The sequence below is a fragment of the Ranitomeya imitator genome, unplaced genomic scaffold, assembly GCF_032444005.1.
Source record: "Ranitomeya imitator isolate aRanImi1 unplaced genomic scaffold, aRanImi1.pri SCAFFOLD_128, whole genome shotgun sequence".
NCBI lineage: Eukaryota > Metazoa > Chordata > Amphibia > Anura > Dendrobatidae > Ranitomeya > Ranitomeya imitator.
This window is the reverse complement of record NW_027194068.1, coordinates 144,533-171,272: the sequence shown is the minus strand read 5'-3', so window position 1 is coordinate 171,272 and position 26,740 is coordinate 144,533. Positions and strand designations below refer to the sequence as shown.

The following is a 26,740-nucleotide window of genomic DNA, read 5'->3' as shown; positions in this document are numbered from 1 at the left end:
GAATTACATAGTAACAAACCTATACGGGACAATTAGCTGTGGACAGCATAATAACAGGAAAAAGTCTTAACTTTAGGGTAAGGTAATGGCCAAACATCTAAGTGCTACCTCCTCTAACTTCTTTCCAAAGGAGTAAGTCCCTCCCGCATCCCAGCTAAACTCATAGCCAATGTATCGTATTGTTGAAGTCATCCATTAGTACTAGGGGGCAGCCAGGGGCTTTACTAACAAAATTCGATTATTTTCTGAAGGACCGTTCCTGTGTATGGAGGAGAGATATAAACCGCATCAATAAGGATTAAAATATTATAGAATCTCCCCCGCAGACAGATGTATCGTCCCTTTTTAGCTATTTCTTGGTCAATACAGTGAAAGGGAATTGTATGATTAATTAAAATACTAACTCCGCGTGAATATTTGGAGAATGTTGCATGATAGCTCGAGCCCACTTAGGCTGGGGTTAATAGATATATATTATGCTCCTTCATGTGAGTCTCTTGGAGGCATAATATTACGTGCTGACATTTCTTCATGGTATCGAAGATCGCCTTCCTTTTATCAGGTTCATGTACTCCCCTTACGTTCCACGACAATAAGGTAATCTTTTTAGCCTTGAGAGTCAGCCTTGTGGAATAGATAGGGGTATTCCAGAAAAGGCTATCTCCATCGGTGGCATTGCACAAGATTAGAAGAACCACTCTAGATCTGATGTAAACCTAAACAGCAATCTGAGGGCCGGTTGTGCCCCCTTTATGCTTCAACATAACCCAAATTTCAACACTAACATTTTGGCCACTGCGACCATGCCCTAACAGGCGCTCTCTAAGGGACCAGGGCCTAAGTCGAAACCTTGGATGTAGCAGTCACAATGGGGGTAACCAAGCAACCTTCTAAATTCTCCATCGTTCTAAAGTAGCAAAACTAAAGAAGGATATTGAATTCATAGCAGCAACCCACAGGTGGGCCAGATATTACCTAGAGTAGGAGCAAACCATTGTCCACAGTTGTTTTTTTATTTTCCACGAACTGCGCACTTCTCTTCTGTACATCAGCAAAATAATCTGTGAATATGGAGATTCTTGGACCATTTATGGAGCTTCATAGGATGGTATCCCTATAGTGAAGTATCTTGGCCAGGACTGTGCATGGCTGACTTCCAGGCGGTAGTGGCCTTGTCTGCACCCGTTCCACTGCAAAGAGGGGGCTAAGAGTATCCTTCCCACACACCATCACTAGCCAGGTTTCAAAGAATTCTGTGGTCTTTGCGCCCTAGGATTTTTAAGGGACTCCAACAATCCAGATATTTTTCCTGCACGGGCGGTTCTCCAAATCATCCTGGTTGATGCGATTTGCCTCTGATAACTTGGTGTGTTGCTGCAAATCTTGCCTCATTGGAAGTAGGATGTCCTATAATTCATTAACGCTCTTCCCGAGGTCTGTGGTCCTCTCTGAGATACTGCGTATATCTTGTCTGACCACTGAAATGTTCTTCATAATTCCTCCTACCTGCAGCACCAGAGATGAAAGAGAGCTACTACAATCCCCAATGGCTTGCATGATATCTTGGGCTCTGTAGCTGCTAGTTGGCATGTAGGAGAAACAGCATGGACTCCCCGGTTCTCATCTGGTTCATACTCAGGCTGATCTGTAGTAAGCAGGTGGGAGAAGGAATTTGGGTCTGGATGAATCCCTCTCAACGTGTCATCCCGTTTCTTCCACTCCTGATCTTGCAAATCTTTCTAAACTAGCCACATCCTCCTTTTAGTGCTCACCCGCTCAGCTTGCACTCTCTGCCACAATTGTGTCGACCCCACCTTGTAGATTGCACTCCTGGCCTTTGAGCACGTTCCCTTTCTTCATGGCGGGCTCCGTGCCAGGGAAAAGGCTGTTTACAGTGTCCAGGCATAAGCAGGTAAGTATACCCGACCAGAGGGTGAAAAAAAGGGCAGCTTGAGGATCGTATAAGGATCTGCACACGGAGCTGACCGGGCATGCATCCTCTCACATCGCTGGCAGACCATGCCCCCACGGCAAGTGCAAATCTTAAAAATGGTGAGGACTGGTATAGTAGACCACAGAGTTTATGTAATATCGCTGTATAGACTGTGATGTGCACTAGTAAGGTTTAGCGGGAGAAGACACTCGGCGTACACACTAAACCCCATTCTCACAATACATTGAACATACTTTGGGAAAGCAACCACAGCCAATATAGCAAAGCCAAAGAAGATCTCCCAAGCAGGAATGAGATTAAAATGCCTTTATTATATATACACTTGGCAATAAGTAACAATGATAAAAGACACAAATGTGCACAATGGGATTATTTGTATAATAAAATCAATATGAATAATAGTACAGACTGACCCCTTGAAAATTATATCCTATATTATACTACCATGACAGGTTTAAACATCGCCCCAGGATGACATATATTATTAGCTGGATTTATATATAAAAAAAGACTTTCTGCATATATTGCAAGTACAGACCTATAGATACAAAATGTGCAAAATTGGTAGCAAATAGTAATTTATGTGCAATAAAGCAATATAAAGTGCAACAGGAGGGGGAAGGGAAAAAGGTCAATTATAACCATACAGTGTACTGAATATGTCAGTATATACACCTTATTATAACACGTGCACAACTATGTCAGAAAAAATAAAAAAACTTTTTTTGTGCAAAGAGAAAAAAAGGGGGGTTATATATACCCATAAGATATGCTGGATTATACCAGAAAGTGCTATGTGCAAAAAGAAAGTGTAAAAACTGAAAAAAAGCCACAATTGCAGGTTACACTATTCTAAGAGGAGTGTATACTAAACCATACTGCACAAAAATAGGTCTATAAGAAAGTATCAAATATATCTATATATTTCCAATAGTACTAATTATAGTGGCCAAAAAAATAAAAGAGCAGCTAAATCACCACCATAAAGTCACCACTGGCACACTCTGACCACCAGAGGGCCGGATACTAATCACTATGGTGTAATGCAGGGGGATGTACTTAAATCTTTAAATATACCTGTGAGGTCAGCTGAATCCCAAAGAAACGCACCCCGACGCGCGTTTCGGATTACTCCTTCTATCCTCTTAGAATAGTGTAACCTGCAATTGTGGCTTTTTTTCAGTTTTTACACTTTCTTTTTGCACATAGCACTTTCTGGTATAATCCAGCATATCTTATGGGTATATATAACCCCCCTTTTTTTCTCTTTGCACAAAAAAAGTTTTTTTATTTTTTCTGACATAATTGTGCACGTGTTATAATAAGGTGTATATACTGACATATTCAGTACACTGTATGGTTATAATTGACCTTTTTCCCTTCCCCCTCCTGTTGCACTTTATATTGCTTTATTGCACATAAATTACTATTTGCTACCAATTTTGCACATTTTGTATCTATAGGTCTGTACTTGCAATATATGCAGAAAGTCTTTTTTTATATATAAATCCAGCTAATAATATATGTCATCCTGGGGCGATGTTTAAACCTGTCATGGTAGTATAATATAGGATATAATTTTCAAGGGGTCAGTCTGTACTATTATTCATATTGATTTTATTATACAAATAATCTCATTGTGCACATTTGTGTCTTTTATCATTGTTACTTATTGCCAAGTGTATATATAATAAAGGCATTTTAATCTCATTCCTGCTTGGGAGATCTTCTTTGGCTTTGCTATATTGGCTGTGGTTGCTTTCCCTTGGTACGGTGGTGGTTTCCACATTTCTCTCCACAGGACACTAGTCACTGACACTTGTAATTATAATTTTAATATTCTTTTAATATTCTTTTATTGATTTGTTATTTATCATACAGTGATTGGTGTACCTGGGGCTGTTACTTAATTGAACATACTTTGTGGTGTCCGGCTAGGACTTGGCACAACCTGCGGTTTCGGTACTGTATGACAGCATCCTGCATGGTTCTGGACCTAAAAACAAGTTTAGGTTGTAATAAATGGATTGTATATCGTTAGAAAAACATGGCTACTTTCTTTCTGTAACAGTTCCCATCTTTCCACACGTCGAGTGTGGTTTTGTAACTCAGCCCTATTCTCTCGAATGGAGCTGATCTGCAAGACCAGCCACAACCTTAGAACAAGGATGGCACTGTTTCTGTAAGAAAGCTTTCTGTAGGTTGTTTTTATCTGGAGACTTACTTGTGAAGCAGGTGGCATTATAAAGCTGGGAGGTGGTGGTGGTTGGTAGGTATTGATGACTTGGTTGGGTACAATTCGGATATGATCCATCTTCTTCTGGTTGGCTAGAGGAGCTAGCCGATCCTTCTTACACTGTGCAAAGGCGACATACAATGGCTTGGAGTCTACAATCCTTCCGTTCATCTCTGTGACCGCTTTGGTTGCTTCCTCGGGAGCGGAGAAGCAGACAAAACCAAACCCTTTGCTGCGTCTACCTTCCATCATGACCTGAAATATTACATCACCTGACATCCTTACAATGAAACATAGGAAAATAAATAGTACACCCTCACCTAAGAAGGTTCACGCTAAAGGGTCATTCCCGACATTGAAAGTTATCATCTACTCATCACTCTATTCCTAAAGGATCCATGGGGTCCCAGCAGTAAGACCACCGCAAATCCACAAGTTATCACCTCTCCTATGTATCGATGAAAACGTCTAATGTTGGCCATAAGTATAACCCTTAATGTTACGTAGATGAAAATGAATGTGAGGATAGAAAGAAGAAAGAAGCAGATACAAGCTGAGCTCACCTTAGCACTGATGATGGTGCCATAACGGGAAAACACCTGATGCAGTAGCCTGTCATCAATGCAATCTGCAAGATTGTTAATGTAGAGATTGACACCCTAAAATTAGAAGAAGAAAAAAGTTATTAAAAATGCAGAATTTTTTTCAAACACTCACACAAATTAAATACAAAGGGAGTGAAGTCACTCACCTGGGAACTGGTGATCCATTCTTGGTTTATTTGCTCGAACGTCCTCCTAACCTCTGGTTGTCTTTCCAACTTCTTCTGGGCTCTTCCAACATAAATGGCCTTACCATTCACATCTTTACCATTCATTTCATTCACGGCCTTATAGAAGTAGGAAAATAGTTACTTTACTCCCATACGTTGGTCACAAGAACAAGATCTCTCACCCTGAGGGATCAGGACACCATTTCCTACGGACTGTCATTTTTTGATCTCCTAAGGACAGGGTTTCATCCCATCCTGAGAGAGCTGATCTTCCCCTGGTTCTTTGTTCACATGGTGCACACCTGACTATTGTAGATTGCAAAATGATTGCAACCTATATTATCCTCGCCAGGAGGGGTATTCCCATCTTAGGCATTGATGGCGTAATCATCTGATGCTATCCCTGCCTGATAGATAAGGTTCCAGAGGTGGCACCCGATCTCAAGAAAAGGGGTCCCTCAACCTCCAACCTGTCTGGATGGCCAGTGGATGGCTGCTGCATCCAGGTGGAGAATGAAGAGGTGGTTGCACATGTACACATCCTTAGATAGCTGAGCACACGCACAGCCACGCCACTTCCCACAGGGACCCCTGTTTTGTGGGTATTCAGTAAATGTCTGAAAAAGTAAAACCCCCTTAGAGTATGTGCACACTGAGTCTTTTTGCTGAGTTTTTGAAGCAGGAACTACCAAGTTTGTGAGGAGTTTTGAGTCTCAGAGGAGGATTCAGAGAGTTTCCGCTCAGTGGCTGTGTGCATACATCATCTTTTTCAAGTGGATTCCGAGCGGAATCCATCTGAAAAAGTGTCTCAAAAGCTCTTAAAAAAATTAACATAATACACAGCAGTGTCAAAATCCATTACTCTGCCCATGTTCAGTATTTTGTTACTTCTTTTCACTGCTTCAGGGTTTGGAAACCTTGGAGCAATTAAAAGAGGTAACATGTTTATTCTCTCATAATGAAGATATAAGGGAGAAGATGTCAGAGCAAAAATAGGAAAAAAAAAGCCACCGACTGAAGTAGCTTCACCTGAGAAAAGTCGGCAGCTGCGCCAGAATCTAATGCACATAGGCAATTTCTGCTCCAAAATGTAAAACAATGCCGTAGGGGTATAGGCCCTGAGATCCCAACTAACAGTACAAAGGGGAATGCTGTCTCACGAGAGTGGTATACAGACTGATAAATGATTATTGCTGCTCATCTTCCACCAACTTAGACGGCCTACAATAACAGAGATACCAATCCTGACTCCAGATATTTCGTAAGTCTCCATCTCACTTTTAGGGCGTCCTCGTGTTTCTTAAAGCTCACAAAGCCGAATCCCTTGGACGTCCCATTTTGATCAGTCATGACTTTAACGCTCCGTGTAGGCCCTAAAGTGAGAGTATTGCCCAAATTTAGGTTTCGGAAGCTTTAGGACAACCCATATATAAGTCTGACTTCAGAAGACTGTATTGTGGCCATATTTTATTCTTTGTGTTATTGCTCGATGTCCCGACCCATCAGCGGGCCTCCTGGCCCAGAACGTACATCATAAATGGCTGCGATGCGGTTACCTCAGGTTATGAGACCCGCTGATGGGTCGGGACGTGGAGCAATAATACAGAGAATAAAATATGGCCACAATACGGTCTTCTGAAATAACCGTGATTCTCGTAGCTACACGATTCATATTTACCGTATTTGCTGAACAATTCCTTGAGCCGTTCATCGTCCATATTTTCTCCAAAGTTATTGATGTAAACATTAGTGTATAAAGAACTGGCAACAACTTCAGGTTCTCGTTTGTGACTGGACTTGGAATGTTCAATATACCTTTACAGAGAATGCAGACACGTTTATCCAAAATTGTTATTTACAAGCGGCAAAAAAACTCCAAACATTTAGCCCACTTTCACCCGATCAGTATTCAGTCAGTATTTGTAGCCAAAACCAGGAGAGGAACTATCAGAGGAAAAGTGTGATAGAAACACCTGCACCACTTCTGGATTTATCACCTGCTCCTGGTTTTGGCTACAAATACTGAGCGTGTGAACGTGGCCTTAGAGGGGTATTCCTATGTAGATATTTGTATATACAGTGGGGCAAAAAAGTATTTAGTCAGTCAGCAATAGTGCAAGTTCCACCACTTAAAAAGATGAGAGGCGTCTGTAATTTACATCATAGGTAGACCTCAACTATGGGAGACAAACTGAGAAAAAAAAATCCAGAAAATCACATTGTCTGTTTTTTTAACATTTTATTTGCATATTATGGTGGAAAATAAGTATTTGGTCAGAAACAAACAATCAAGATTTCTGGCTCTCACAGACCTGTAACTTCTTCTTTAAGAGTCTCCTCTTTCCTCCACTCATTACCTGTAGTAATGGCACCAGTTTAAACTTGTTATCAGTATAAAAAGACACCTGTGCACACCCTCAAACAGTCTGACTCCAAACTCCACTATGGTGAAGACCAAAGAGCTGTCAAAGGACACCAGAAACAAAATTGTAGCCCTGCACCAGGCTGGGAAGACTGAATCTGCAATAGCCAACCAGCTTGGAGTGAAGAAATCAACAGTGGGAGCAATAATTAGAAAATGGAAGACATACAAGACCACTGATAATCTCCCTCGATCTGGGGCTCCACGCAAAATCCCACCCCGTGGGGTCAGAATGATCACAAGAACGGTGAGCAAAAATCCCAGAACCACGCGGGGGGACCTAGTGAATGAACTGCAGAGAGCTGGGACCAATGTAACAAGGCCTACCATAAGTAACACACTACGCCACCATGGACTCAGATCCTGCAGTGCCAGACGTGTCCCACTGCTTAAGCCAGTACATGTCCGGGCCCGTCTGAAGTTTGCTAGAGAGCATTTGGATGATCCAGAGGAGTTTTGGGAGAATGTCCTATGGTCTGATGAAACCAAACTGGAACTGTTTGGTAGAAACACAACTTGTCGTGTTTGGAGGAAAAAGAATACTGAGTTGCATCCATCAAACACCATACCTACTGTAAAGCATGGTGGTGGAAACATCATGCTTTGGGGCTGTTTCTCTGCAAAGGGGCCAGGACGACTGATCCGGGTACATGAAAGAATGAATGGGGCCATGTATCGTGAGATTTTGAGTGCAAACCTCCTTCCATCAGCAAGGGCATTGAACATGAAACGTGGCTGGGTCTTTCAACATGACAATGATCCAAAGCACACCGCCAGGGCAATGAAGGAGTGGCTTCGTAAGAAGCATTTCAAGGTCCTGGAGTGGCCTAGCCAGTCTCCAGATCTCAACCCTATAGAAAACCTTTGGAGGGAGTTGAAAGTCCGTGTTGCCAAGCGAAAAGCCAAAAACATCACTGTTCTAGAGGAGATCTGCATGGAGGAATGGGCCAACATACCAACAACAGTGTGTGGCAACCTTGTGAAGACTTACAGAAAACGTTTGACCTCTGTCATGGCCAACAAAGGATACAGTGGGGCAAAAAAGTATTTAGTCAGTCAGCAATAGTGCAAGTTCCACCACTTAAAAAGATGAGAGGCGTCTGTAATTTACATCATAGGTAGACCTCAACTATGGGAGACAAACTGAGAAAAAAAAATCCAGAAAATCACATTGTCTGTTTTTTTAACATTTTATTTGCATATTATGAGGGAAAATAAGTATTTGGTCAGAAACAAAATTTCATCTCAATACTTTGTAATATATCCTTTGTTGCCAATGACAGAGGTCAAACGTTTTCTGTAAGTCTTCACAAGGTTGCCACACACTGTTGTTGGCCCATTCCTCCATGCAGATCTCCTCTAGAGCAGTGATGTTTTTGGCTTTTCGCTTGGCAACACGGACTTTCAACTCCCTCCAAAGGTTTTTTTATAGGGTTGAGATCTGGAGACTGGCTAGGCCACTCCAGGACCTTGAAATGCTTCTTACGAAGCCACTCCTTCGTTGCCCTGGCGATGTGCTTTGGATCATTGTCATGTTGAAAGACCCAGCCACGTTTCATCTTCAATGCCCTTGCTGATGGAAGGAGGTTTGCACTCAAAATCTCACGATACATGGCCCCATTCATTCTTTCATGTACCCGGATCAGTCGTCCTGGCCCCTTTGCAGAGAAACAGCCCCAAAGCATGATGTTTCCACCACCATGCTTTACAGTAGGTATGGTGTTTGATGGATGCAACTCAGTATTCTTTTTCCTCCAAACACGACAAGTTGTGTTTCTACCAAACAGTTCCAGTTTGGTTTCATCAGACCATAGGACATTCTCCCAAAACTCCTCTGGATCATCCAAATACTCTCTAGCAAACTTCAGACGGGCCCGGACATGTACTGGCTTAAGCAGTGGGACACGTCTGGCACTGCAGGATCTGAGTCCATGGTGGCGTAGTGTGTTACTTATGGTAGGCCTTGTTACATTGGTCCCAGCTCTCTGCAGTTCATTCACTAGGTCCCCCCGCATGGTTCTGGGATTTTTGCTCACCGTTCTTGTGATCATTCTGACCCCACGGGGTGGGATTTTGCGTGGAGCCCCAGATCGAGGGAGATTATCAGTGGTCTTGTATGTCTTCCATTTTCTAATTATTGCTCCCACTGTTGATTTCTTCACTCCAAGCTGGTTGGCTATTACAGATTTAGTCTTCCCAGCCTGGTGCAGGGCTACAATTTTGTTTCTGGTGTCCTTTGACAGCTCTTTGGTCTTCACCATAGTGGAGTTTGGAGTCAGACTGTTTGAGGGTGTGCACAGGTGTCTTTTTATACTGATAACAAGTTTAAACAGGTGCCATTACTACAGGTAATGAGTGGAGGAAAGAGGAGACTCTTAAAGAAGAAGTTACAGGTCTGTGAGAGCCAGAAATCTTGATTGTTTGTTTCTGACCAAATACTTATTTTCCACCATAATATGCAAATAAAATGTTAAAAAAAACAGACAATGTGATTTTCTGGATTTTTTTTTCTCAGTTTGTCTCCCATAGTTGAGGTCTACCTATGATGTAAATTACAGACGCCTCTCATCTTTTTAAGTGGTGGAACTTGCACTATTGCTGACTGACTAAATACTTTTTTGCCCCACTGTATATTACAAAGTATTGAGATGAAATTTTGTTTCTGACCAAATACTTATTTTCCACCATAATATGCAAATAAATTGTTAAAAAAACAGACAATGTGATTTTCTGGATTTTTTTTTCTCAGTTTGTCTCCCATAGTTGAGGTCTACCTATGATGTAAATTACAGACGCCTCTCATCTTTTTAAGTGGTGGAACTTGCACTATTGCTGACTGACTAAATACTTTTTTGCCCCACTGTATGTGTGTAGTATATTTATATTTATTTCTGTATATACATTGTGAAATCTCTGCCACTGTACCATTAATTGCAGAAAACATTTATTCGGATATATAGAACTGATTTTTAGTTGCAGACATTTTGGCAATGTTTGGATGTACCCATAAAAATTTGTGGCACACACACTGTCCTAGATACGTGGAGCCTGGTAGAACAGGGTCTGGGAACCCCAATTTTCCCTATAGCTGGCAGCGCGGTTATCCACCTTTGGGGACACTTTGTTTCTTACTTAAATGCATATATTCTTGGCTAAAATTTAGTTTTGCAATTGGGTTTCATTAAGAATGTTGCACCATTTGCCTTGTATAGCCTCAGTGTTGCTCTGTCTAGTGCTGGCTGCAGAATGGGTTAACTGAAAATCCAAGAGTGAGCTCATTCTAAGGCCGGCGTCACACTACCGTGTTTTACGGACGTAAGAGAGGTGCAGAAAATACGGATTGCATACGGTACAATGCTTCTCTATGCCCCTGCTCCTATCAGCCGTATTTTACTGATCCGTATTATACGGTCTTCTACAGCCGTAGAAAATCGCAGCATGCTGCGTTTGTCACCGTATTGCGCAAAAAATACGCCAATGAAAGTCTATGGGGGCCAGAAAAATACGGATTACACACGGACCAGCAGTGTGACTTGCGAGAAATACGCTGCGGTGTTAGAGAGAAAAGCCGGCAATTCAGCGCGGTGTACAGTAAAATCACACTGACAGGTTACAATAGAATAGGTAGAATAAATGTGTACACATAGAATAGGTATATATATATATATATATATATTTATATATATGTCATTGAGACACATATATGTATATATTAATATTTCATACAGCGCTAGATAGCTTTAAAGCCGGTAATTCAATTGCCGGCTTTTGCTATCTCCTTCCTAAACCCGACATGATATGAGACCTGGTTTACATACAGTAAACCATCTCATATCACCATTTTTTTTGCATATTCCACACTACTAATGTTAGTAGTGTGTATGTGCAAAATTTGGGCGGAAACAATTGGCGTGGGCTCCCGCACAATTTTCTCCGCCAGAGTGGTAAAGCCAGTGAGTGTGGGCAGATATTAATAGCCTGGAGGGTCCATGGTTATTGCCCCCCCCCCCCCCCCGGCTAAAAACACCTGCCCCCCGCCACCCCAGAAAAGGCACATCTGGAAGATGCGCCTATTCTGGCACTTGGCCACTCTCTTCCCATTCCCGTGTAGCGGTGGGATATGGGGTAATGAAGGGTTAATGTCACCTTGCTATTGTAAGGTGACATTAAGCCAGATTAATAATGGAGAGGCGTCAATTATGACACCTATCCATTATTAATCCAATAGTATGAAATGGTTAAAAAACAATATCCCATACCTTCCGATGATCTGTCACGTCCCACGATGTAAATCCATCTGAAGGGGTTAAATTATTTTACAGGCAGGAGTTCTGCTATAATGCAGCTGTGCTCCTGCCTGTAAAACCCCAGCGAATGAATGGAAAGTAGGACAATGACCTGTAGTTACCTTCATTCGCGGTGATGCACCATCTGCTGGTTGTCCTCATATGACCTCGAGCGTGGGAACTTTTCAGAATATTTTCCCAGCCTCTTCCAGATGTGCCTTTTCTGGGGTGGCTGGGGGCAGATGTTTTTAGCCGGGGGGGTGGGAGGGGGGGGGGGGCGAAAACCATAGACCCTCTCCAGGCTATTAATATCTGCCCTCAGTCACTGGCTTTACTACTCTGGCGGAGAAAATTGCGCGGGAGCCCACGCCAATTTTTTTCACCATTTAACCCTTTAATTTAATATCTAGAGCGCCCAAATTTTGCACATACACACTACTGACATTAGTAGTGTGTAATATGTAACAAAAATGGGGATATGAGATGGTTTACTGTATGTAAACCATGTCTCATATCATGTCGGGTTTGGGAAGGAGATAGCAAAAGCCGGCAATTGAATTACTGGCTTTAAAGCTATCTCTCGCTGGATAAAATATTAACCCCTTCATGACCTTGGGATTTTTAGTTTTTCCGTGTTCGTTTTTCACTCCCCTCCTTCCCAGAGCCATAACTTTTTTATTTTTCCGTCAATTTGGCCATGTGAGGGCTTATTTTTTGCGGGACGAGTTGTACTTTTGAACGCCATCATTGGTTTTAGCATGTCGTGTACTAGAAAACGGGAAAAAAATTCCAAGTGCAGTGAAATTGCAAAAAAAGTGCAATCCCACACTTGTTTTTTGTTTGGCTTTTTTGCTAGGTTCACTAAATGCTAAAACTGACCTGACATTATGATTCTCCAGGTCACTACGAGTTCATAGACACCTAACATGTGTAGGTTATTTTTTACCTAAGTGTGGTGAAAAAAAATTCCAAGGTTTGCAGAAAAAAAAAATTGCGCCATTTTTCCATACTCGTGGCGTCTCCATTTTTCATGATCTGGGGTCGGTTGAGGGCTTATTTTTTGCTTGCCGAGATGACGTTTTTAATGATAGCATTTTGGTGCAGATACGTTCTTTTGATCGCCCGTTATTGCATTTTAATGCAATGTTGCGGCGACCAAAAAAACATAATTCTGGCGTTTCAAATTTCTTTCTCACTACGCTGTTTAGCGATCAGGTTAATGCTTTTTTTTAATTGATAGATCGGGCGATTCTGAGCGCGGCGATACCAAATATGTGTAGATTTGATATTTTTATTGATTTATTTTGATTGGGGCGAAAGGGGGGTGATTTAAACTTATATTTTTTTTATTTTTTTCACATTTTTTTAAACTTTTTTTTAATTTTTGCCATGCTTCAATAGCCTCCATGGGAGGCTAGAAGCAGGCACAGCACGATCGGCTCTGCTACATAGCAGCGATCTGCTGATCGCTACTATGTAGCAGAACTGCAGGTGTGCTGTGAGCGCTGACCACAGGGTGGCGCTCACAGCTACCGGCGATCAGTAACCATAGAGGTCTCAAGGAGCTCTATGGTTACTATGGAGAAGCATCGCCTACCTCCGATCATGTGACGGGGTCGGCGATGACGTCATTTCCGGACGCCCGGACGGATGCGGTAGTTAAATGCCTCTGTCTGCGTTTGACAGCAGCATTTAACTAGTTAATAGGCGCGGGCAGATCGCGATTCTGCTCGCGCCTATTACGGGCACATGTCAGCTGTTCAAAACAGCTGACATGTCCCGGCTTTGATGCGGGCTCACCGCGGAGCCCTGCATCAAAGCAGGGGATCTGACCTTGGACGTACTATCCCGTCCGAGGTCAGAAAGGGGTTAATATATATATATATATATATATATATATAGACAGCATATATGTTGTTACGATTTTTTGAGCACATGGATCCATTGTATGTCCATATGTCGGTTTTGCAAGCCTGCGAGAAAATCTCGCAGTACGGATGCCATACGGATTACATATGGAGGATGCCATGCGCAAAATACGCTGACACACCCTGCCTACGGAGGAGATACGGACCACTATTTTGGGGACTTTTCTACGTAATTTACGGACCATATTTTTATACGCTGAGTGTGAGGCCGGCCTAAGGGTATGTGCACACGTAGAATGGTCCACTGCGGATTTACTGCGTTTTTACACCTGCGGTTTTCTGTTATGGAGCAGGTGTAAAACCGCTGCGGATCCCGCACAAAGAATTGACATGCTGCCGAATGTAAACCGCTGCGTTTCCGCGCGTTTTTTTCCACAGCATGTGCACTGCGGATTGAGTTTCCCATAGGTTTACTTTGTACTGTACAACGCATGGGAAACTGCTGCGGAAACGCTGCAGATTTTGCTGCTGTGTGTAAACATAGCCTAAGGATCCAGAAAGAGAGCTTCTAACACTTATCTGTCTATTTCTGAGCTCTTCTCAGCTGATTTATGACCACTGACCACAGAAAAGTTGAATGTGCAGGGAGGAGGAGACAAACAGCCTGTAAAAGCCAAAAGGTGCAAATTTTGTAAGGAAACTGAATTGCAAAAATGACTTTTAGCCCCAAATAAATGCAATTAAGTAAAAAAAAAAGTCCCCAGAGGTGGATAACCCCTGCCACTGGCGACATGTAAGTCAATAATCGATTGTGGATTCTTTGTGTTAGGCCGTCTTGGCACGTCTCAGTCTGTATACAGGTCGCGGTTTGCAGACCAGCCGAAGGTCTCCTGACCCGAACCCTAAAGCTTGAAATATGCCTATGAGAATGTTGATTTGGGGTCCAGGAGTCCAGAAATCCCAGACACGTGAAGCCGGCCTTACATGAGGGCATACTTACACTTTCTGGTCATTTAGGATCTTGCCATTCAACGAGTCAATGGCCTTCTGGGCTGATTCGCGGGTCTCGAAATGTACAAACCCATAACCTTTAGATCCATTTTCGTCACACACGACCTGCAACACCTCATATTAATAAGGGACCTTACTACTGCACAGACCTCACACATCCGTATGTGGTGGATGACTGACTTACCTTACACGACATGATGCTGCCAAAAGCAGAAAATGTGTCGTACAGTAATTTACTATCGATGGTCTTATCCAGGTTCTTGATAAAAATGTTGCCGATCCTGCTCTTTATTACGGACGGGTTGCGCTGACACCACATAATGCGCATCGCTTTGCCATTCATGTCTTCAAAGTTCATGGTATCCAGAGCTCGCTCCGCTGGCGGGAAAGGATGGGGGACATTTTCAAAGAAAGAGACTATCAATGACTTTATCCACCTCGGTGACCTCTGCGCCCTGATAGGATGCCATGCCATGATAGGAATTGTTGATCAGCTCCAGCATTCCATGCTACAACATTTTTTACTATATTTTGTTTTGCATTAATTTTATTTAAAAAAAAATAATTTGCAAATTTTTCTTGTTCTAAAATTTTTTTAGAAATCTTGAACTGTTCATACTTTCTGCCCTTTCAGGAAGAGTTTTCAGCAGGCTCCTTATCAGCAGAGGAAGGATGACGGTAACGCTTCTACATACAGCTGATAATACAAGATCCACTAATTACAATAGGAGATGTCACAGCTGACCCTGCTCACCCTCCCTTCACAATGACACTTGTACACGCTCATTAGATGCTTTAATAAAATTATTGGACTCAGGTCTGATGACTGTAGCTATGTACACCTGTTGTTTCCTGAAACAACAGGAAGTTATAATCTATAAAAGCACCCATGTCCAGTTTGAAAGTTGCAAGATTTTTTTTATTTTTAATACATTATATGTTAAGCTAAAAAATTGCCAGAAATTAAAAAAAATATACAGTATTTCAAGCAATAAAATGTAAATTGTGTAAAAATCATTCAATGTGATTGTTTGGTTTTTATTTTTAGGTTGTCTCTCACAGGTGACGTGTACCTACGATAAAAATTTCAGACCTCTGCATTCTTTGTAGGTGGGAAAACATGTAAAATCGGCAGCGTATCAAATACTTATTTTCCCCACTGTATCTACAATCTTGTATGTCCATGATATTTGTGGAACAGTTGCAATATTTCACCCCAGCCTTGTTGCTGGCAGGGCTGCAATGTATAGCTATAGTTGTGTATTGCTTCTCACCGTCCTCCGGCTGCTGGAAATTGATGTAAGCGTAGCCAAGAGACTGACCGGTGATCTTGTCTCTGCATATGATGACTGACAAAATGTTGCCGGCAGGAGTGAACTTTTCATGCAGCATCTCCTCTGTGACCTCCGGAAGGAGATCCCCAACATACAGGGTTGCTGTACTGTGGCTGAGTGCGCTAGTGGCCATTATTAGCAGGGTCACTAAAATAAAGGAGATTGTAAGAAAAACACCTTGATAATAACATGTCAGCATTACATGGCAAGTTAAGTAAATAAGGCAGCACACTGCAGCGCTGAAAGATGCACCTGTTCACACTTAGTCTATGTTTGGATGTGCTGGTCAGGTTTTTGAAAAGCATTACATGGCAGTCACACGCCAAAGCTGGCCATGCACATTAGCCGCAGCCTGACCATAGCTTATCTACACCCCGAACAAAAGGACATTCAACAGGGCGGATCATTCTCTGCCCCCGTCCTCTGTTCAGGGTGAAGCTGGGGACCCCGATACACAGTATAAGGCCTGCCGATCCCGCCAAAGTCAGACAACATTTATCTAATGTGTATGAGCAGCTTTAAAGGGGCTATCTGGCGCTGTAACATTGATGGCTTATTCTTCGGAGAGGTCATCAATGTCTGATTACTGGGGGTGCGACACCCGGTACCCAACCGATCGTGGCGGTGGCGGCTGGAAGTGCTGAGTTGTGGCTCTGTCCAGAACAGCTCCATCGACAGTATAGTGGCCACGGCCAGGTACTGCACATGCCTTCTCTATTGAATAGTATGTGCATGTGTCACTATTCTGTAGACAAAGCTGTGCTGTGCAGCTCCATAACTGAGCAGTTCCGGCTGCCGACGACACCAGGAAGGGCTGATCTCCGGGGGTACTTACCAATCAGACATTCATCACCTACCCTAAGGATAGTCCATCAATGTTAAAGTCCCAGACACATGCTTTAAAGAACTGGTAGATTTCACCGCTTCACTAAAACAAAGTCAAATTGACATCTTGGTTTTTTTTATTCTTGTATTTATGGGTAAATATAATTTTTACAGTAAAATGTAATTTAGTATGTTGAGCCGTTTGGTTTCTACAGCCTCTATGTATCACAGTACATGTAATACTGCAAAACGAGGTAACTGTGAATCCACCAGTGAGCTCATCTGAAGGCCGAATAATTAATTGTCCAAGTTAATTTACACATCAATAATAAAACATACTGATCAGCTAGGCAATTATTAAACTGCGTGCTAAATCAAAGAGTGTTTTGATTCTTTTCAATAAAAAGTTATAACTTTATTAATACAGACAAATACAAAAAATAAAACAATGCCTTAAAACCGTACAGATAAATGTAATGGCAGGTAGGTGTAGAGCAAAATATAATACTAGTGAGGGAGCAAGAGATAAAATAAACATTCCTGGATACAACAAATTTTTCAACAATAGAGCATGCTGAGAAAATACCTCCACTAACTTCAAATCACCAATTGATGAGGAATTTCAATATTAAAGTCATCTATTTATTTATAATTATACTGACTAAAGCGAGATGAAGAAATAGAGGCTCAAACCGCATGCTCTATTGAAATGTTGCTAAATAAATCCTGAACCAAAGTGCTATCAAATGTATGCACTTAGTAATGATAGTGCTTAAAATATGGATTAAACACCCGTACATATGCTGATAGATATTTTCCTTTGTTACAGAGCGAGGGTCTTCAGGTGGGTTACCAGAATAATAAATTATTCCAACAACCTGTGTGTTTATTTCATTAAAAGACTTTGTAATAATGTGTGTGTTTTTTTAACCCTTTACTACTATTGGATTAATAATGGATAGGTGTCATAATTGACGTCTCTCCATTATTAATTAGGCTTAATGTCCCCTTACAATAGCAAGATGACATTAACCCTTCATTACCCCATATCCCACCGCTACACGGGAATGGGAAGAGAGTGGCCAAGTGCCAGAATAGGCGCATCTTCCAGATGTGCCTTTTCTGGGGCGGCTGGGGGCAGGTGTTTTTAGCCGGGGGGGGGGGGGGGGGGGGGCAATAACCGTGGACCCTCTCCAGGCTATTAATATCTGCCCTCAGTCACTGGCTTTACTACTCTGGCGGAGAAAATTGCGTGGGAGCCCACGCCAATTGTTTCCGCCATTTAACCCTTTAATTTAATAGCTAGAGCGCCCAAATTTTGCACATACTAACATTAGTAGTGTGGAATATGCAAGAAAAAATGGTGATATGAGATGGTTTACTGTATGTAGACATGTCTCATATCATGTCGGGTTTAGGAAGGAGATAGCAAAAGACGGCAATTGAATTACCGGCTTTCTGCTATATCGCGCTGGATGAAATATTAATATATATACATACATGTGTCTCACTGACATACATATACATATATATATATATAGACAGTATATATGTTTTTATTATTTTTTGAGCACATGGATCCATTGTACGGCTGCCATACGGATTACATACGGAGGATGCCATGCACAGAATACGCTGACACACCCTGCCTACGGAGGAGCTACGGACCACGATTTTGGGGACTTTTCTGCGTATTACAGCCGTAAATTACGGAGCGTATTGTCTTACGCCGAGTGTGACGCCGGCCTGACATGTGGCGCTGATTAGAGAACTTACGATTCTAGAATTCTTCACTTTCCTCCGCAAAGATTTCAGGTTGTGCCGACTTTGGACTCACAGACTCTGCACAATATGTCGGTAATCACCTTGTTCCTATCTTGTCTCCAGTCAGATCCTGATGGCGGCTCCTGGTAAACTGTCACTGTCAGGGCACAGCATGGCCGCCTCATGGTGCCAACTGATGCCCACGCGAGGAGCGGGCAGTTACTACGGGGCCGACACGTGTCTGGATCCCCCTTATAATAAAGCATTTTATGCCATAAATGTGCACCAATCAAATAAGACTTCTCCTTTCTGGATCATCACTTATTATATGTTTACGCACTTGTGTGCTCGTGCCTACGGCAGGACGATGGGGGGAGGGGGGGCGGCACGGGAGCAAGTTTTCTTTCTGGTCTTTTTTTTTTTTAAATTAGAGTCCGGAGCCGCCTCCCCCCGCCCCGGGCTCCTCCCCCCGCCCCGGGCCCCTCCCACTTCCCGCCTCCTTGAAGACGTCATACTCACCTACTCCAGCGAAGCCTGGTCTCAGGCTAGAGGCTAAATCCAAGGCGGCTAAAGGACCTCTGGTGACGTCACGCCCATGTGACCGGAAGGGGCGGCGCCTCTCCCTCCATAGAGCAGACAGGAGAAACGGAAGCTGTGGACGTCATGGCGGGATTTCGAGGACTGTGTGCAGGATTTGGGGTGTTTTGGGTTCCTCCTCCATAGTCACAGACCAGGTAAGTGGGAGTCTGCCTGGGGGAGAAAGGGGTGATGTTGCTTGCATGGGGCTGCACGCTGGACGGTGGGGGGATCTGCCTGGGGGAGAAAGGGGTGATGTTGCTTGCATGGGGCTGCATGTGCGTGCTGGACGGTGGGGGGATCTGCCTGGGGAGAAAGGGGTGATGTTGCTTGCATGGGGCTGCATGTGCATGCTGGAAGGGGGGGATCTGCCTGGGGAGAAAGGGGTGGTGTTGCTTGCATGGGGCTGCATGTGCATGCTGGACGGTGGGGGCATCTGCCTGGGAGAAAGGGGTGATGTTGCTTGCATGGGGCTGCATGTGCATGCTGGACGGTGGGGGCATCTGCCTGGGGAGAAAGGGGTGATGTTGCTTGCACGGGGCTGCATGTGCATGCTGGACGGTGGGGGGGATCTGCCTGGGGAGAAAGGGGTGATGTTGCTTGCATGGGGCTGCATGTGCATGCTGGACGGTGGGGGCATCTGCCTGGGGGAGAGAGGGGTGATGTTGCTTGCATGGGGCTGCATGTGCATGCTGGACGGTGGGGGCATCTGCCTGGGAGAAAGGGGTGATGTTGCTTGCATGGGGCTGCATGTGCATGCTGGACGGTGGGGGCATCTGCCTGGGAGAAAGGGGTGATGTTGCTTGCACGGGGCTGCATGTGCATGCTGGACGGTGGGGGGATCTGCCTGGGAGAAAGGGGTGATGTTGCTTGCATGGGGCTGCATGTGCATGCTGGACGGTGGGGGCATCTGCCTGGGGAGAAAGGGGTGATGTTGCTTGCATGGGGCTGCATGTGCATGCTGGACGGTGGGGGCATCTGCCTGGGGAGAAAGGGGTGATGTTGCTTGCACGGGGCTGCATGTGCATGCTGGACGGTGGGGGGATCTGCCTGGGGGAGAAAGGGGTGATGTTGCTTGCATGGGGCTGCATGTGCATGCTGGACGGTGGGGGCATCTGCCTGGGAGAAAGGGGTGATGTTGCTTGCATGGGGCTGCATGTGCATGCTGGACGGTGGGGGCATCTGCTTGGGAGAAAGGGGTGATGTTGCTTGCATGGGGCTGCATGTGCGTGCTGGACGGTGGGGGCATCTGCCTGGGGAGAAAGGGGTGATGTTGCTTGCATGGGGCTGCATGTGCATGCTGGACGGTGGGGGCATCTGCCTTTGGAGAAAGGGGTGATGTTGCTTGCATGGGGCTGCATGCGCGTGCTGGAACGGGGGCATCTGCCTGGGGAGAAAGGGGTGATGTTGCTTGCATGGGGCTGCATGCGCGTGCTGGAAGGGGGGGATCTGCCTGGGGAGAAAGGGGTGGTGTTGCTTGCATGGGGCTGCATGTGCGTGCTGGACGGTGGGGGGATCTGCCTGGGGGAGAAAGGGGTGATGTTGCTTGCATGGGGCTGCATGCGCGTGCTGGAAGGGGGGATCTGCCTGGGGAGAGAGGGGTGATGTTGCTTGCATGGGGCTGCATGCGCGTGCTGGAAGGGGGGATCTGCCTCGGGAGAAAGGGGTGATGTTGCTTGCATGGGGCTGCATGAGCATGCTGGACGGTGGGGGGATCTGCCTGGGGAGAAAGGGGTGATATTGCTTGTATGGGGCTGCATGTGCATGCTGGACGGTGGGGGGGATCTGCCTGGGGAGAAAGGGGTGATATTGCTTGTATGGGGCTGCATGTGCATGCTGGACGGTGGGGGGATCTGCCTGGGGAGAAAGGGGTGATGTTGCTTGCATGGGGCTGCATGAGCATGCTGGACGGTGGGGGGGATCTGCCTGGGGAGAAAGGGGTGATGTTGCTTGCATGGGGCTGCATGTGCATGCTGGACGGTGGGGGCATCTGCCTGGGAGAAAGGGGTGATGTTGCTTGCATGGGGCTGCATGTGCATGCTGGACGGTGGGGGGATCTGCCTGGGAGAAAGGGGTGATGTTGCTTGCATGGGGCTGCATGTGCATGCTGGACGGTGGGGGCATCTGCCTGGGGAGAAAGGGGTGATGTTGCTTGCATGGGGCTGCATGTGCATGCTGGACGGTGGGGGCATCTGCCTGGGGAGAAAGGGGTGATGTTGCTTGCACGGGGCTGCATGTGCATGCTGGACGGTGGGGGGATCTGCCTGGGGGAGAAAGGGGTGATGTTGCTTGCATGGGGCTGCATGTGCATGCTGGACGGTGGGGGCATCTGCCTTTGGAGAAAGGGGTGATGTTGCTTGCATGGGGCTGCATGCGCGTGCTGGAACGGGGGCATCTGCCTGGGGAGAAAGGGGTGATGTTGCTTGCATGGGGCTGCATGCGCGTGCTGGAAGGGGGGGATCTGCCTGGGGAGAAAGGGGTGGTGTTGCTTGCATGGGGCTGCATGTGCGTGCTGGACGGTGGGGGGATCTGCCTGGGGGAGAAAGGGGTGATGTTGCTTGCATGGGGCTGCATGCGCGTGCTGGAAGGGGGGATCTGCCTGGGGAGAGAGGGGTGATGTTGCTTGCATGGGGCTGCATGCGCGTGCTGGAAGGGGGGATCTGCCTCGGGAGAAAGGGGTGATGTTGCTTGCATGGGGCTGCATGAGCATGCTGGACGGTGGGGGGATCTGCCTGGGGAGAAAGGGGTGATATTGCTTGTATGGGGCTGCATGTGCATGCTGGACGGTGGGGGGGATCTGCCTGGGGAGAAAGGGGTGATATTGCTTGTATGGGGCTGCATGAGCATGCTGGACGGTGGGGGGATCTGCCTGGGGAGAAAGGGGTGATATTGCTTGTATGGGGCTGCATGTGCATGCTGGACGGTGGGGGGGATCTGCCTGGGGAGAGAGGGGTGATGTTGCTTGCATGGGGCTGCATGTGCATGCTGGACGGTGGGGGGATCTGTGTGCGGGGGGGGGGGGGGGTGTCTACCTGCAGAATGGGGCTGATGTTACTCGCATGGGTCTGCATGGTGTGGGGGGCTGATGTCACGCGTTGTGCAGGTCAGTGTGTGATGTCTCTTGCGGTGGGGGGTGCAGGGATGTATAGCGCTACGTGTGTGTGTGTGGGGGGGGGGGGGGACAGGGGAGGGGATGAATGATGATGGAGATTTGAGGGATTGATATTAACATGAGAATCTGCCTGATGGTGCGGAGTCCGTCCTGTTTTATTTATTCTTTTTTACATAAAACGTTTTCTCATTAATATTATTGGGCACACATGACGTCAGGTTGATGACTGTCCTATGACCTCTGGGAGCGACACTGCGTGATAACAATGTCTCCAGATCCCGGGCTTTATTGTCCTCGCACGCTGTGCTGGTCAGTATTAGCCCGGAGGCCACTGGTGGCGGCCACTACTTGTGTCCAGGTTTCTGCATGATTTTTTTTTTCTGTTTTATTCTAGGTATTGTCGCTTTTCCCCATCCAGTGACCTCCCTGCAGATGTCATCTCATCACTGGACTTCTCTTCACCAAGTGGAATGCTGGAGCCCCCACAATCCATGCGAGGACCCAAAGGGATGACACTGTGGGCGTCTGATAATGTCAGAGAGACGAGTATAATTCCTAAAAGAAAAAACACCAAAACCTCCCTTTCTCTCCATTTATATTGCTAGGGTCTGTGTCCCCGCCCCGTCCGCTCCTCTGTGTCCCCGCCCCGTCCGCTCCTCTGTGTCCCCGCCCCGTCCGCTCCTCTGTGTCCCCGCCCCGTCCGCTCCTCTGTGCCCCCGCCCCGTCCGCTCCTCTGTGCCCCCGCCCCGTCCGCTCCTCTGTGCCCCCGCCCCGTCCGCTCCTCTGTGCCCCCGCCCCGTCCGCTCCTCTGTGCCCCCGCCCCGTCCGCTCCTCTGTGCCCCCGCCCCGTCCGCTCCTCTGTGCCCCCGCCCCGTCCGCTCCTCTGTGCCCCCGCCCCGTCCGCTCCTCTGTGCCCCCGCCCCGTCCGCTCCTCTGTGCCCCCGCCCCGTCCGCTCCTCTGTGCCCCCGCCCCGTCCGCTCCTCTGTGCCCCCGCCCCGTCCGCTCCTCTGTGTCCCCGCCCCGTCCGCTCCTCTGTGTCCCCGCCCCGTCCGCTCCTCTGTGTCCCCGCCCCGTCCGCTCCTCTGTGTCCCCGCCCCGTCCGCTCCTCTGTGTCCCCGCCCCGTCCGCTCCTCTGTGTCCCCGCCCCGTCCGCTCCTCTGTGTCCCCGCCCCGTCCGCTCCTCTGTGTCCCCGCCCCGTCCGCTCCTCTGTGTCCCCGCCCCGTCCGCTCCTCTGTGTCCCCGCCCCGTCCGCTCCTCTGTGTCCCCGCCCCGTCCGCTCCTCTGTGTCCCCGCCCCGTCCGCTCCTCTGTGTCCCCGCCCCGTCCGCTCCTCTGTGTCCCCGCCCCGTCCGCTCCTCTGTGTCCCCGCCCCGTCCGCTCCTCTGTGTCCCCGCCCCGTCCGCTCCTCTGTGTCCCCGCCCCGTCCGCTCCTCTGTGTCCCCGCCCCGTCCGCTCCTCTGTGTCCCCGCCCCGTCCGCTCCTCTGTGTCCCCGCCCCGTCCGCTCCTCTGTGTCCCCGCCCCGTCCGCTCCTCTGTGTCCCCGCCCCGTCCGCTCCTCTGTGTCCCCGCCCCGTCCGCTCCTCTGTGTCCCCGCCCCGTCCGCTCCTCTGTGTCCCCGCCCCGTCCGCTCCTCTGTGTCCCCGCCCCGTCCGCTCCTCTGTGTCCCCGCCCCGTCCGCTCCTCTGTGTCCCCGCCCCGTCCGCTCCTCTGTGTCCCCGCCCCGTCCGCTCCTCTGTGTCCCCGCCCCGTCCGCTCCTCTGTGTCCCCGCCCCGTCCGCTCCTCTGTGTCCCCGCCCCGTCCGCTCCTCTGTGTCCCCGCCCCGTCCGCTCCTCTGTGTCCCCGCCCCGTCCGCTCCTCTGTGTCCCCGCCCCGTCCGCTCCTCTGTGTCCCCGCCCCGTCCGCTCCTCTGTGTCCCCGCCCCGTCCGCTCCTCTGTGTCCCCGCCCCGTCCGCTCCTCTGTGTCCCCGCCCCGTCCGCTCCTCTGTGTCCCCGCCCCGTCCGCTCCTCTGTGTCCCCGCCCCGTCCGCTCCTCTGTGTCCCCGCCCCGTCCGCTCCTCTGTGTCCCCGCCCCGTCCGCTCCTCTGTGTCCCCGCCCCGTCCGCTCCTCTGTGTCCCCGCCCCGTCCGCTCCTCTGTGTCCCCGCCCCGTCCGCTCCTCTGTGTCCCCGCCCCGTCCGCTCCTCTGTGTCCCCGCCCCGTCCGCTCCTCTGTGTCCCCGCCCCGTCCGCTCCTCTGTGTCCCCGCCCCGTCCGCTCCTCTGTGTCCCCGCCCCGTCCGCTCCTCTGTGTCCCCGCCCCGTCCGCTCCTCTGTGTCCCCGCCCCGTCCGCTCCTCTGTGTCCCCGCCCCGTCCGCTCCTCTGTGTCCCCGCCCCGTCCGCTCCTCTGTGTCCCCGCCCCGTCCGCTCCTCTGTGTCCCCGCCCCGTCCGCTCCTCTGTGTCCCCGCCCCGTCCGCTCCTCTGTGTCCCCGCCCCGTCCGCTCCTCTGTGTCCCCGCCCCGTCCGCTCCTCTGTGTCCCCGCCCCGTCCGCTCCTCTGTGTCCCCGCCCCGTCCGCTCCTCTGTGTCCCCGCCCCGTCCGCTCCTCTGTGTCCCCGCCCCGTCCGCTCCTCTGTGTCCCCGCCCCGTCCGCTCCTCTGTGTCCCCGCCCCGTCCGCTCCTCTGTGTCCCCGCCCCGTCCGCTCCTCTGTGTCCCCGCCCCGTCCGCTCCTCTGTGTCCCCGCCCCGTCCGCTCCTCTGTGTCCCCGCCCCGTCCGCTCCAGAGAGGAATTTTGTGTTAAAGGGAACCTGTCACCCCCAAAATTGACGTTGAGCTCAGCCCACCGGCACCAGGGTCTTATCTCCAGCATTCTGTAATGCATTCTGTAATGCTGTAGATAAGCCCCCGATGTATCCTCAAAGATGACAAAAAGAGGTTATATTATTTTCACCTGGGCGGTCCGATCCTGGGCCTCCCATCTTGATAGGATGACGTCCTCTTCTTGTCTTCACGCTGTGGTGCGCAGGCGCCGGGAAAGGTCAGAGAGGCCTGGGGCCTGCGCACTGCAGTACTTTGCGCTGGAGCCGCAGCGTGAAGACAAGAAGAGGACGTCGTCTGATGAAGATTGGAGGCGCCGGACCGCGATGCCCATCGGACCGGACCTGGACTGTCCCTTGGTGAGTATAATATAACCTCTTTTTCTCATTTTTAATTATTTTTATTTTTGGATACATCGGCGGGTTATCTACAGCATTCCAGAATGCATTACAGAATGCTGCAGATAAGCCCCTGATACTGGTGGGCTTAGCTCGCCCTCGATTTTGGGGGTGACAGGTTCCCTTTAAGCACCACAATACTGTTTTTGCAGCTAAAGCACAGGGGACTTTGGTACAAAATGTGTTTTGCTTTTTGTCATTAATTTGTCTTTAATGTTTAACCCCTTTACCCCCAAGGGTGGTTTGCACGTTAATGACCGGGCCAATTTTTACAATTCTGACCACTGTCCCTTTTATGAGGTTATAACTCTAGAACGCTTCTACAGATCGTGACATATTGTACTTCATGATGGTGCTAAAATTTCTTAAATATAACTTGCGGTTATTTGTGGGGAAAAAAACGGAAATTTGGCGAAAATTTTGAAATTTCGCAATTTTCCAACTTTGAATTTTTATGCCCTTAAATCACAGAGATATGTCACACAAAATACTTAATAAGTAACATTTCCCACATGTCTACTTTACATCAGCACAATTTTGGAACCAAAATTTTTTTTTTTGTTAGGGAGTTATAAGGGTTAAAAGTTGACCAGCAATTTCTCATATTTACAACACCATTTTTTTTTTTAGGGACCACATCACATTGAAGTCATTTTGAGGGGTCTATATGATAGAAAATACCCAAGTGTGACACCATTTCAAAAACTGCACCCCTCAAGGTGCTCAAAACCACATTCAAGAAGTTTATTAACCCTTCAGGTGTTTCACAGGAATTTTTGGAATGTTTAAATAAAAATGAACATTTAACTTTTTTTCACACAAAATTTATTTCCGCTCCAATTTGTTTTATTTTACCAAGGGTAACAGGATAAAATGGACCCCAAACGTTGTTGTACAATTTGTGCTGAGTACGCTGATACCCCATATCTGGGGGTAAACCACTTGTTGGGCGCATGGCAGAGCTCGGAAGGGAAGGAGTGCCATTTGACTTTTCAATGCAAAATTGACAGGAATTGAGATGGGACGCCATGTTGCGTTTGGAGAGCCCCTGATGTGCCTAAACATTGAAACCCCCCACAGGTGACACCATTTTGGAAAGTAGACCCCTTAAGGAACTTATCTAGATGTGTGGTGAGCACTTTGACCCAACAAGTGCTTCACAGAAGTTTATAATGCAGAGCCGTGAAAATAAAAAAATAATTTTTGTGAAAAAATATGATCTTTTCGCCCCCAAATTTTTATTTTTCCAAGGATAAGAGAAGAAATTGGACCCCAAAACTTGTTGTAATAATAATAATAATCTTTATTTATATAGCGCCAACATATTCCGCAGCACTTTACAATTAAGCGGGGACATATACCGACAAATTCAATACAAGTTAAGAGAA

At 47.5% G+C, this 26,740-nt stretch overlaps 1 protein-coding gene and 1 long non-coding RNA gene across 5 annotated transcripts in view; one reads left to right on the top strand and one right to left on the bottom strand.

The window, feature by feature from the left end:
- Positions 1-19,070, bottom strand: part of LOC138654640 (polyadenylate-binding protein 1-like) — a 29,978-nt gene extending 10,908 nt beyond the window's left edge. Inside the window, exons 1-10 of one of the 4 annotated variants that reach the window (XM_069743484.1) lie at positions 18,485-18,846; positions 15,824-16,030; positions 14,734-14,927; positions 14,539-14,654; positions 6,641-6,777; positions 6,241-6,335; positions 4,942-5,079; positions 4,754-4,849; positions 4,179-4,445; positions 3,848-3,950 (exon numbers count right to left, since the gene is read on the bottom strand). In XM_069743484.1, the coding sequence (XP_069599585.1) occupies positions 3,861-3,950; positions 4,179-4,445; positions 4,754-4,849; positions 4,942-5,079; positions 6,241-6,335; positions 6,641-6,777; positions 14,539-14,654; positions 14,734-14,927; positions 15,824-16,016 (1,326 nt within the window). In that variant the 5' untranslated portion in view covers positions 16,017-16,030; positions 18,485-18,846 and the 3' untranslated portion in view covers positions 3,848-3,860. Of the gene's footprint in view, positions 1-3,782; positions 3,951-4,178; positions 4,446-4,753; positions 4,850-4,941; positions 5,080-6,240; positions 6,336-6,640; positions 6,778-14,538; positions 14,655-14,733; positions 14,928-15,823; positions 16,031-18,484; positions 18,915-18,991 lie in introns of those variants that run through there. The other 3 variants (XM_069743483.1, XM_069743488.1, XM_069743485.1) reach the window with 3 other exon arrangements.
- LOC138654642 (uncharacterized) lies at positions 19,070-26,530 on the top strand. Its single transcript, XR_011316425.1, has 3 exons — positions 19,070-19,206; positions 22,555-22,693; positions 25,983-26,530. It is a non-coding gene; the product is annotated as an uncharacterized lncRNA (long non-coding RNA).
- The last annotated feature ends 210 nt before the right edge of the window (positions 26,531-26,740 follow it).